Source organism: Notothenia rossii (assembly GCF_949606895.1).
Source record: "Notothenia rossii genome assembly, chromosome: 6".
Taxonomy (NCBI): domain Eukaryota; kingdom Metazoa; phylum Chordata; class Actinopteri; order Perciformes; family Nototheniidae; genus Notothenia; species Notothenia rossii.
The window spans coordinates 48977031-48989416 of record NC_136909.1 but is presented as its reverse complement, the minus strand read 5'-3'; the positions used below and the strand labels follow the sequence as shown (position 1 = coordinate 48989416).

Below are 12386 nucleotides of genomic sequence, written 5' to 3'. Positions count from 1 at the left end.
TTCACCCAGTTTTTATATGTTTTATTTCCGACCACCACATCTTCCTTCGCCCAGTGTTCCCATCTGGCCCGATCATCTAGGTTGTGTGTGGCAAGCTGGCATTCATCAAAGCAGCACTCAGTGCATGTGCGTTCCATGCATTTTAAGTTCTCGGTATTACAGGTTATGCTGGAAAGAAGATCTGATAGGCTTTTTGATGGTAAGATACCACGCTGTGACAATGTATCAATCAGTAGACGCAGGTTTTCATGTTGGTAGCAGGCGCATGTATTGCGGTCATTTGATTTGGCTTCTGTTACATAAAATGGCCTGTAGCGTACAAACTGTCTGTAAGACAGTCGAAGGTGTGGTCCAGCAGTCTGGAGGTATTCCTTGTGCAAGTCAACCAACGATTTTGCAAGTACTCTCCTCTGCATTTTTTTTTTCCTTCCAATGATGTCTTTCTTCCCTGGAAGAAGCCTGCTGTTCTCATCCCTTAATAAGAAGGACTCCACTTGTTTCTTCTTTTCTTGGCCAGTGTTTCCTCGCTTTGTTTGTGTTTTTTTGTCAGCACGTTTATCCATATTCCGTCTTTGCACGAGGCGTTGATTCTTTCGTCTAAATGTATTTACTCTTCTTCTTTCAGCCTCAAGTTCCTTCATTAATTTCTCATTTTGTTTTTGTAGTTTCCGTAGTTCTTTGGTCATTTTAGTTTTTCTTCTTTTTTTTGGTGGATTTTGGTTTCGGGGGGACTTCTCTGGTGTGCTACACAAAACGTGTACTGGTACCGGGACGGCATTGATCACTTCATGCAGAACCGGCCTTGCCACTGAGGCTCCATTGATAATTGGCCTTGCCACTGGGGGGTCATTGATCTCTTCAAATGGCTGGTCATGATCCTGAGGTGATTGTGGCGTAAGATCAAGGACAGCATTAGTGGCTTTTTCCCTTGCCCTACATCTCTGCTTTGACTCTCTCCATTTCTCTCGTAGCTTCTTCTGTGTTGCTGGCGACACAGACTTCACGCTTAGCTGAACAATTTTCCCGCATGCTTTCTTCTGCTGATATCTGTGGGAAAAATTATGAAACCAACCATGAATATTGTGATATGATGGTGCATTAATAATGTCATGAAATGTTTTAATTCTTAGGCTAAAATAACTTGTGGTAACTTGTCAAATTTACTTTCTGCGTCTCTCTCTCAGCAAGTTCTCTTTCCTCTCAGAATCTGCATTCAGCCTCTCCCAAACTTCCTGGACCTTTCCTTGGTGGTCATTTCAGCATCTCACTTTGGAAATCAAACTAGCTTTAACAAAACAGAGAAGGAAGGTTTGAGTTGTGTTGTCCTCAATTTCTGAGGTTAAGAGAAAATGCAAAAAGCTACTTAAATTAGTCATCAAAAGTAAGGAGAGGAGTAAGGAGCCAGAGAGGCAGGTTAGAAAGAAGGGAAGATGGAACAAGGGGGGGGCTTGATAGAGAGGGAGTTTGGTGGGGAGAAGGGGGGGGTTGGGGAACTTGAAGATGGATGGGGGAGGGAGGGAGGTTGGGGGTGAGAAAGAAGGAGAAGATTTGACGGGCCATCCAAAATGCAGCCGTCCATTAACCTCCATTCATTTTTTTTAGACTCAGATTATATCTCTTTTGCATATTTAAACTAATTATTCAATAAAACTTGTAATACAAAAAATGTTGGTTTACATGTTTGCTTTCACTATGTTAAGTTTCATTATGATAGGAGTAAAGGAAAAAAATAAGTGAAACTGACTTCATGTTGTACTATAGGACAGTGCGTTGCACCAGTGGACATTTTCAAAGTCAATGCTAGTTTGTGGCCTAGCTATATGAGAGACATTCTTCATCCTGAGTAACAGTGTTAAGGTTTACATTATTTTCAATGATCAATCAATATAAATTGATAAAAATATTCAGATCAATACTTAAATTGCGTTGTACCAAAGGACTACCTTAAAACGACCAGTTCCAACACTGCACGGAAATAGTAATATTATGAAAATATTTGAGACAGAACTGACCTTGTGTAAAGTCCATGTGCTCCAGTGATGTCTTCTGTACTTCCTGGTTCTGGAAGGACCCCTCTCAGTAATGGGTTGGTCACATTAATGCCTGTTTTATATCTACATAATGCTGTTGCTCCAGGAGGACACCAGTTTTGTGGACAAAATGTAATGTGTCATAATAACTCTACATAGGGACCTTAACACTTATAACCTCTAGATTCATTAAGTAAACACTTGTATGACATGCATTCAAGTATTTTAATGTATTTAGATTAATTTCTCATTAAATTACAGACATTTTAAGATAAGTAATGCTACCGTGGACAGTTGCACTGGTGGACAAATGGCATGTTCAAAGCAGAATATTTGCATAGTTGAAGAACAATACTCATTGTTTGCAGATGGATTCGATGTAGAAGAATAAACTGCATATTAAAAACATGAATTTTAATTAAATATTATCACATTTTTGTTATTTTGTCACTGTGGACACAAAAATTGAGCGTCACGTCAACCACTGAATCCCCTTTTAAACGAGAACCAGAAATACTCCCTGCTAAATCTGTGAACAATCCATTGGTCACCTATCTGAGTACCACCTCTATACAGAAAGTCATAGCAGTAGAAACAGGATACGAGGACACAAATTCCTGGTTAGACTGGGTTGTTTATTCTGTTAAGCAGAGCAAGATGGCGGACTGTCTGGCTTGTGCGGCTGCCCGACCAAGTTTGGGAACAGTGCCATTTCCATTTAACGCCCACAATAACCCAAGAGAACAGCTCTGTATGTACAAACTCTATGGGAAAAAATCCCCAGCAGATTGTGTCGACATTGCACAAAAATATCCAGTGGTAAAAATGAATGACATTCCACCTGATTTCACATCTTACGAGGGACTTTATGATTGCATCACAAGGGACTACCTAAAAGGTATAGAAGTAGGTACTCTTAAGTGGTGCAATTCTACAACGATTTTAAGCCAGCAGGATTTTCTCCCAGGTATAGCCATGCCCATCAGGCAGTATCCCAGAACAGATGTGTGGTGGTATTGTGGTAATAAAACCCTGTTCTCAGTTTTACCACGGGATTGGACAGGGACCTGTGCTCTGGTACAGCTAGTGATGCCTTTTTATGCAGTACCAATGACGGCCGAGCAACTGATAAACATGGCGGTCCAACCCAAAGCAACTAGAGCCAAAAGGTCAGTCGGAAGAGGGAGTTTTGATTCCACTGTGTACATTGACAACATAGGGGTGCCCAGGGGAGTCCCAGATGAGTTTAAAGCTAGAAACCAGATCTTAGCAGGGTTGGAATCCATCTTTCTTTGGCCCACCATAAATAAGAACGTGGACTGGATTAACTATATCTACTACAATCAGCAGAGGTTCATAAATGACTCCAAGGATGCGATGAAGGGACTAAGTGAACAACTGGACAAGACCAGCCAGATGTCTTTGCAGAACAGAGTGGCCCTAGATATGTTGTTGGCAGAAAAAGGGGGAGTATGCAAAATGTTTGGAACATTATGTTGTACTTTCATCCCAAACAATACCTCACCTGATGGATCGGTAACCAAGGCTCTGAAAGGACTCACTACTCTGAGCATGGAGTTAGCAGACAACAGTGGGATAGAGAAGAACCCCCTCGAGGATTTCTTGGATGGCTGGCTGGGGAAGTACAAGGGTTTTTTACTAAATGGACTGATCTCTGTCTCAGGTGTGATCGTGACATTGGCACTGGGTAGTTGTTGTTTCTCAACCTGCATCCGCGCTTGTGTAAACCGACTGATTAATGGGGCCCTCAACCAGGAATATGCTAGGGGTCAATATCAAATGGGGGGACAGTTTCCAATGTTAGTAGAACAGGACAATCCACCCCCATATACAGATGTTGATGAAAATGACGAGTTAGTTTGAATGATGTTAAATTATATGGATGTTCAGAGATGAGATTGTTCGATGAATGTCCAGCCGATGAGATTCTTTAAATGATATCATAAGAAGAAGTGAGCAAAATGGAACCATGGAACCAATCCATTTCAATTTATTTTATACTATTCCAAGATAGTATATTTTTATTTTTATTTCAATTTATTTTATACTATTACAAGATAGTATATTTTTATTTCAATTTATTTTATACTATTCCAAGATAGTGTATTTTTATTTCAATTTATTTTATACTATTCCAAGATAGTATATTTTTATTTCAATTTATTTTATACTATTCCAAGATAGTATATTTTTATTTTCAATTTATTTTATACTATACCATGATGGTCTATTTTATTGCTATTCTAAAATGGTTTATTTCTTTTCACTTTGTAAAAACAAGTGCCTTAACACTGAGCGTGGTATGAGAACGGTTTCTGTGAAAGGAGGGACGAAGAAATGTTCTGATACCAAGCCATTGCTGCTATTTTGAAGAATGATATTGAATGTAAACACTAGAAGTTATGCACAAGGGAAAACTTTTATGTTTGAACACAGACAAGAATTTATTTTGTATTTTTGTAAAGCCGGCTGTAAAACCATTCCATTTGATTGTATGTTTGTTAATATGAGATATGTAATATGCAAAGTTCAGATGAAGAGCTCATTGATTTCAGTATTATACACACCTTTTAGGTGTGTAAGGAGGGACTGTTAGAAATTAAAATCAATGTTTTAATGGGGAAATGTAGTTTAAACATGCCGTCAGTTTTAATGCTCTTTTATACTGAAAAACCAGAAATTCTTGTGCACAAGCAGTTAAGCTTTTATTCTGAAAATCCTTCATCTCCGGTTAGCATTTAGCACGTGGCTAATATACGATTTCCTGAAGAGGTGAATTTAGTAGCGAAATGATATGGAGTGGTGCAAACCGAAGCCTACTGATTTAACACTACAACTATAGATGTCGAGATACTACCATGCTGAATATTAAATGAAGGTACAGTTTATTTGAATACATTGTTTACAGACGAGAGTAGCATGTGACAACATCCGGAATGACCGGAAACCAAACGAGCCGAGAAGTATTGTAGAGTATTGATTACAGCGTTTAGAATGTGTTAAATGAAAAGTGATGAAAGAGAATATGAGGAGAAACGGCGTGTTAAGCATATATTGAATGTGAAAAGAACCTATCCTCTGTTTAAATGCAATAACGGACATTGGAGACGAGTCGAGCCGGCTGGCGGGGAGGAGCCAGCACACCATATAAACCACCGGAGGAGAGATCCACTCTCTTCTCTTCCCTATCGAGGAGCGGATCACAGCTGTTTGTCTGACTGAACAATATTCTGTCTGTAACACTACCGCGCCTTTTTTAATTAAAGTACCCAATTGAACTTTCACAGAGACTCCATTTAGTCTCCTATTTTAAAGCTTCTCTCCTGGACGGGAGAATAACGAACACAGTTAACATATCACGTTATTGTTTGTAATACCTTTGACGAAACCTTTTATCCGATCGTTTCAGATAAGGGTGAGTTTGCTAGCCGGCAACATAGCTATATGTTGTTTATATAAAAAATAAAAAGATGACTGATTATAGTAGATTTGTTCTTGTAATTATTGACTCATATTTCAGAAATGCTTTTTATTTTTCTGTATTATAGGGCTGTAGGATTAACATTAGCCTATATGTCTTCTTATCTTGAGACATCGGCTGTTGTGTGAGTAACTAAAGTTTGACTCATCCTTCTCTAGCAATCCCAGCTGGCCACAACATCCGACAATGTCGAATGAATATGGAATCAAATTAGGGTCAATAATATTCACAAATTATTTCACAGTCTGCAGTTGTATATCACCTGTTGTGCGCATGTGAAAAGATTTTGTGCATGTGTAAAAAAGTTTTGTGCACACAGATATAATTTGCTCGTGTAAAAACATGTTGCAGCTGTAGAAATATTTTGTGCGTGTGTGAAAAGTTTTTGCAGATATAATTTGCACGTGTAAAAAAGTTTTGCAGGTGTAGAAATATTTTGTGCAAGGATATTTACAACAGTGAGGTTTCACAAAGTCTGAGATACGGACACACACATTTCCTATCTGTGTGTGCGAACCTGAAGTTACAAGCTACAAGCTGCTATTTACGAGTACGAATTTTGACCCTGTTTTTACGCCTGAGTATGCTAGCCAATCGGGACGTAGCCCACTGACCATCCAATCATAGGACACAAGGTTCTAACGCGTTCGTTTTGCTGACCTGCGCCACTTGGAGCGTGCTTGCGGGAGTCAACATGGAGGAGCCCGAGGCGAACTCTTGTGGGACACAGGTGGGTTAATTACATGCTACCACGGAACATGCCACTACAGTTTTAATTAACTGACGTTACATCGTAATTAACTAAATATATCAAGACAGCTGTGCGTGCATCCCGGAGTTACTTAAATTGTATATTTAACGCTAGCTAGTTGATGTGGTCTTTGCTAATACTACTTTGTGCCACCCTCCTTTTTTGGGCTCAGTACTATCCCAACAAAGTATTTCCATTTACCTATATATAAAACAACATGGTAAAGCAGTAAAATACAGCTCATCTTTAAAAACGCAAATGTCATTTATTTGATGTATTTCCACAACCTCTTGTTGTCTTTGAATGCAGCCTCTCCATCCCAACTCGAACAGCTGACAAAATTCTGGGTAGGGTGGGAAATCCCTACAGACACCTTGAAGGTCCGAGTTGTGAAGGGGGCGTACCTGAAGTCTTCCACATGTTTTGGCACATTGCATGTACCTGGGCACTTCCAAAACTATGAGGACTTTTCCAAGCATGTGGAGAGCTGCATTGCAACCTATGTTACAGGCTTTGGTCTAGTTTAGATACTGCTCATCAGTATGATTCTGTTGCAAAAAAAACATTGTTTCAGTGTTATGGAGCTTCTGCTTTTGTTCATTGGTGTAAAAAGGGATTTTGTCTTTGGTATTCTTTTACCTGAAAAGAGATCTCCATTTTAAGAATATCGACTCACAGAAACGAAACCTTTTGAGATTATTACTACTTCATTTGTTCCAGTGGTCAGCTCAAAATTGAACTTGAACATGACATTTTGTGACAGATACTATAACCTTTGCCTGGTACTCTTTTTGTACTGCATTTTGTTGGAAGGGCTGTTTGGATTGTGCCATATGTAGTTCTGGCACCTGGTTCAGGTAGTTGTAACCAATGGCATCATTCATTCTGTTAATAGAGTCAATATTTAGAAAATGGTCTATTACAGTACTTGTTATTGCTGATGTATTTACTTGAATCCTACAGCTCTTGTATCCAAAGATTCTAAGAAATAAACCATTGACCAGTGACTTTGGATGTTTGCTTCATTTCAATTTACCCACATTTTACATTTTTCACAACAATCAAAATGTGAATTATTATATTATATACCTTAAAATGTTCTGCGGCTAAAAAAGTAATTTCCATTCATAAACCACAGAACTGATCATTTGCTGTGTAAACATTTCCCCGGGGACTATTTTGAATGCAGGTTGAAGTCTCTGAAAATGATTTTTTCAAGTCGTAGCGGAATGAACAGAAGTCAATGTCAGGATGAAAGGTAGGGACATTATTGTGAGTTCTAAAATAGAACATTATACTACTACTGTAGTATCTTTCATGTAACAAGGAACTGCATTAGCTAGTGGAAAGCCATGTTATTCTAAGAGTAACATTTCAGGTTACTACAAATAAAGTAGGCCTCTAAAATTGAAATACATTTATTTTCCCTTTTCAAAATGAGAATATAACAGTCATGCCCTATATATATATATATATATATATATATATATATATATATATTCCATCATCCTCTACCCAACCACCCCCACAAAAGTACCACGTATCTCCAGATGTGTTGGTGTTGAATGTTTGTGATCAACTGAAGGATGAAGTGTTACTTAAATTCTTCTTCAGCTAAATAAACTCTTTAAAAAGCCTCTTGGATCAGCTTGAAAAGTAGTCGTCACAAAGCTGAAAACAGGCTGTTTTTCTGACTTTGTAGAGAAACGTGGTTTTCACAGGACAGAGACAAAGATACAAACACATGATGATCTTATAGAATATGATGCATTGATGGAGATTAAACTAGCCAACAGGATATAAAGGATTTAAATGCAACTAATTACTGAATACTTCTTCCACTGCTGAAAGTTAGTATGCATTATGCCTTATGCTTCCTGACTTGATTCAAGGACACCCTCTATGTAGTGAACTACAGCACTATAGATGTCTGCCCCAAAACACAATGAAGGAGCAGTAGGATTAAAAAGTTGATTCAGTCCTTCCAGTTCTTCGATGCCCAGGGGAGATTCCAGTTCAGGAACCTGTACTCCAATTTGATCCATGTCTGCAATTTCCACATCTGGAAAATGGATCCCCTGAAATAAAAAAGTAATCGGGTTAGTTAAAAATAATTACATGGGATGACACCCTAAAACAGTGGTCAGGAACCTTTTCTAGAAATCGTTTGGCTCCCAACAAATACAAATTCTAAATTACTAATACAGTCCATTATTTATTATTAAATTATTTCCACCCCACTGATTAAATTGTTGTTTTGTCAATCTTGACATGAACACTAAACTAGATTTCAATCACTTGACATGCATTACTGAACTGTAATTTATTAAGCCATTTATTTAGTTTAAATGTTATCCTTGTACAGACTAAATAGACTAGTGCACTGCATATTCATTGCAGTTTTCAGGTGTTAATTTACCAGTGAAAGAAGTCAGCATCTTTTTTTCCTGCAATATTATTTTTGAGGCCTACAAATTCAAAGAAAAATAACAACAGTAGTTGTTTTCATTAGTTTTACATTTTTCGGATTGTGGCCTATGTCTTTGTATATCAACAAAACTATTCTATGCAACTGAAACTCAATGTTACATTGTGTTGCATAGCCCATTGTTGGCTTTGACACAAATTGTAATTCTGCTGTAGCCTGATTATGCATATGGTTGTTGCTGTGTACTATTGGAAGATGCCTGGTAAAGTGAAACACAGTGGTCCTGGTAGGCTAAATTCCAGTTCCCGTGTGTTGCATTTTCATTATAATATTAAGAACAGTGTAAGGATTTTGTCAAATAAACATATAACCAAATACTAACATTGTTATGACTTCTAAAAGAAAGCAAGGTGTGCTAACATTGGCTTCCTCCACAATGGTGAATAAAACACAGAACTACAAAACAGTTTTTCCCCTTTACCTCGAAGTTGTCAGGAGGGCTGACAGGGCTCTGACTCTTCCCGATTTCCCACAGCTGGTTAGGAGTGAGGTTACGTTCTGTTCGGAGTGAATGGTTATTCCAGCCATCTGTGAATGTGTCAAGATCTTCCTGAATTCGGGGCAGAAAGACATACTGAGCACAGAAAAGGTGTGTGCAATTTGCTGGGTCGAGCAGGCCATCCTCCTCTAGGCTGTGGAGCAGATCGTAATAAATACTTGACACGACATTCCACACGTCACGCCACAGGCGCTCTATCCTGAAAGACAGTTGACAAAAATAAATGAATAAATGCAGTCCGTAAACAATTATCACACCTTTACGTTGCAAAAAATGCAAATAGTAACTCAATGGATTTTTCCCCATCCCTAATAACACTAATATGTACATTAATCTCAGCAACAACTTTTAGCACCATAATTAATGGCAGCACGTCACTATTAAGCGATACACTAGCAAAAGATATTTTGACCAAAGAAAGCTTTATGACAGAAGCTACAACCATACACTGATATTACCTTTGATTATGAACACTTTTCCCTGAGATGATGCTTCCCCTGCTGCACCCACGAACGTCAAACATATGTCTGGCAATGTCCACATTTTCCACACCTTGGTCTCCTCTGACCCTTGACATGTACAACCATACAGATACCATGTTAAGTAATTTGACAATGTGAAATTTGAATCTCTGTACTCTTAGAGCTGGCTGTATCTCCAGTTTTCTAAGTACAGCTATAGCCATTTAACAAGCTTCACTATTGGCTCCTGGCTAATCCCCCAGGGAACCAGCAGTTTGAAAGATTTTGTTACCACAGAAACAAGAGGTTTTAGTATGAGACTGAAACATTCTTTATGGGCACATCACTGGAAAGACCTACACATAATATTGGGAATATGTCATGAGGTCATGTAAAGTAATATAAACAAGGAATGAATAATCCAATCTCATTCTAAGGCCATCCCCATAAGTGTCATCACTGGTAAAGTGTTGTTTCAGAAATGACATATAGGGGGTGCTAGGGCTTCCTGGGCCTTTGCTTAATAGGCACTATATCCCCAACTATCAATTTACAACTTTTCTTGTAAAACTTAGTGAAAAATCTGTTGATCATGTAGGCCTATAGACCTTTTTGAAAAGCAGCCATTTTGACATAAAATAGTAGGGTAAACACAGGTGTTACCAGTGATACTAATTAATGTTCTGTTCCATTCAGATCAAACAGTCAGGGTGCTGCTATTGTGCATGTTGGCTCACTGGAAAGGCTCTACTGCACTAAATAGAATGGAACCTTATATCAACTTAATTAATTTAACCTGTATTTACCTGCTAGTTCATGTCAATACGGCTGCCGTGACAAAAGTCTACCTTATTTTTATAAAATGGCCTAGACTGATACAAATCAGTGTTCTTTTAACTGTATCAAGTGCACCTGACATTTTTCTTCATATTCACTATTTCCAATAATCCAATGTTTACATGTAAAAAAAAACACACACAAAACAAGAAATAGCCTGTTACCTGGATGGAAATCCGTGTTTGTCCACAGCCTCAAGGAAGAACTGCAGAGCTGTTGAAGCCTTGTTGTTATTGGCTACTTGTAGGTACATGATCTATGAGAGCATTTATAGAAAGGAAAAAGTAAGCACCACAGAAACACAGTACTCAAATAACCTATTAATGAATTAAATACTGACCCCATACTGTATGTGCGTGATAATTAACTTTAAAAAATGGCATTTAATATCAATTCACTTTTGGTCAATTGTAAAATAAACTCCAGGAAGCACTAACCTTTCTTGAAAATCCATCAATTCCACCAAATATTACCATACCATATCTGCAAAATAAAAAAGGTATTAATTGCTTGATGTATCCACACCACATCTTGTCCCACCAAGTCCTTTGATGATTGAAATAATCTTCGTGTCCATCGCCAGACCCCTTTTTGTGGTGTTGTGCTGAATAACATGATGTGATCGGCGCCTACATAAGATGACCCGCACAATGTATAGTGAAATGTTTATCTTTGGCTACAATACTGCTTGTGTTTACATTATATAAAACAAAGCTGAGGAAGAGCATTTATTGTTATAAATATGTTATTTGTGTCCTAAATATTGCTGATTGGTCTTTTAAATGAATGAAGTAAGGCTAATTTTGGCCTGAACTCGAGCAGTGAGGCATGTGTTTCAGGTTAAAGCTTTTGAAGTTCTGCCCTTTTCATGCAAAAAAGTATAATGCATGGACTGTAGAGTATATGAAAAAAATATACAATTATATTTAAACAAATAAAATAATTAGATTGATAATAATAATAATAATAATATGATTGATTGATTTTTAAGAAAACATGAATCGCTCATCGTCTATTGCAGCGGGTTGTAAGGAGCATTTGTGTTGAGTAGGCCATACAGTTATTTATTATTGATTATGAAGATCGTATGGTTAGCCCACTTTACCGTTCCTTTTCTGTTCACTTATTTTCCAGCTGACGTGAACACAAGTCGGATTGGAAACTGAACCTTTTCGACCTTTGGCTAACTAACGTTACGTTACCTTCCTCTCCATATTAAATGCCCGGGGCATTATGTCAGGAAGCACCCGACAAAAGTGTTGCATTAATTTCTTTAACATTAACGTTACTCATTCAAACGGCACAACAACAACAAACGTTAATTTAGCCAACAGACTGTAGCTAGCTAAGACAATAGCAAAGACCACATCAACTAGCTAGCGTTAAATATAAAATATAAGTAACTCAGGGATGCACGCACAGCTGTCTTGATATATTTAGTTAATTACGATGTAACGTTAGTTAATTAAAACTGTAGTGGCATGTTCCGTGGTAGCATGTAATTAACCCACCTGTGTCCCACAAGAGTTCGCCTCGGGCTCCTCCATGTTGACTCCCGCAAGCACGCTCCAAGTGGCGCAGGTCAGCAAAACGAACGCGTTAGAACCTTGTGTCCTATGATTGGATGGTCAGTGGGCTACGTCCCGATTGGCTAGTCAGTGGGCAACGTGCTGATTGGCTAGCATACTCAGGCGTAAAAACAGGGTCAAAATTCGTACTCGTAAATAGCAGCTTGTAGCTTGTAACTTCAGGTTCGCACACACAGATAGGAAATGTGTGTGTCCGTATCTCAGACTTTGTGAAACCTCACTCTTGTAA

The 12386-nt window shown here is 38.2% G+C and overlaps 1 protein-coding gene and 1 long non-coding RNA gene across 3 annotated transcripts; one reads left to right on the top strand and one right to left on the bottom strand.

Annotated features, from left to right (window-relative positions):
- The first annotated feature begins 1559 nt into the window (after positions 1–1559).
- Positions 1560–7290, top strand: LOC307044162. The gene is made up of 2 exons (XR_013809545.1): positions 1560–6262; positions 6593–7290. It is a non-coding gene; the product is annotated as an uncharacterized lncRNA (long non-coding RNA).
- A 1-nt stretch (position 7291) lies between these two features.
- LOC307044161 (uncharacterized protein) lies at positions 7292–12356 on the bottom strand. Of its 2 annotated transcripts, XM_079689237.1 has the most exons (6): positions 12080–12347; positions 11006–11051; positions 10733–10824; positions 9729–9839; positions 9193–9469; positions 7292–8361 (listed from the first exon to the last, which is right to left on the bottom strand). In XM_079689237.1, the coding sequence occupies exons 2-6, from the start codon at positions 11042–11044 to the stop codon at positions 8152–8154; spliced, it is 729 nt and encodes a 242-aa protein (XP_079545363.1). In that variant the 5' UTR covers positions 11045–11051; positions 12080–12347; the 3' UTR covers positions 7292–8151. The 2 variants fall into 2 exon arrangements, with proteins under 2 accessions (XP_079545363.1, XP_079545364.1); XM_079689238.1 differs by lacking the exon at positions 9729–9839 and having other exon boundaries at positions 12080–12356.
- Between the last annotated feature and the right edge of the window lie 30 nt (positions 12357–12386).

Coding starts and splice junctions, on each gene's coding strand:
- LOC307044161 (XM_079689237.1), bottom strand. CDS start 11,044: ATGGTAATATTTGGTGGAATTGATGGATTTTCAAGAAAG. Junction 9,840..10,732: donor AAACACGGATTTCCATCCAG/GTAACAGGCTAT, acceptor GTACATGTCAAG/GGTCAGAGGAGACCAAGGTG. Junction 8,362..9,192: donor GCCCTCCTGACAACTTCGAG/GTAAAGGGGAAA, acceptor TTTTTATTTCAG/GGGATCCATTTTCCAGATGT.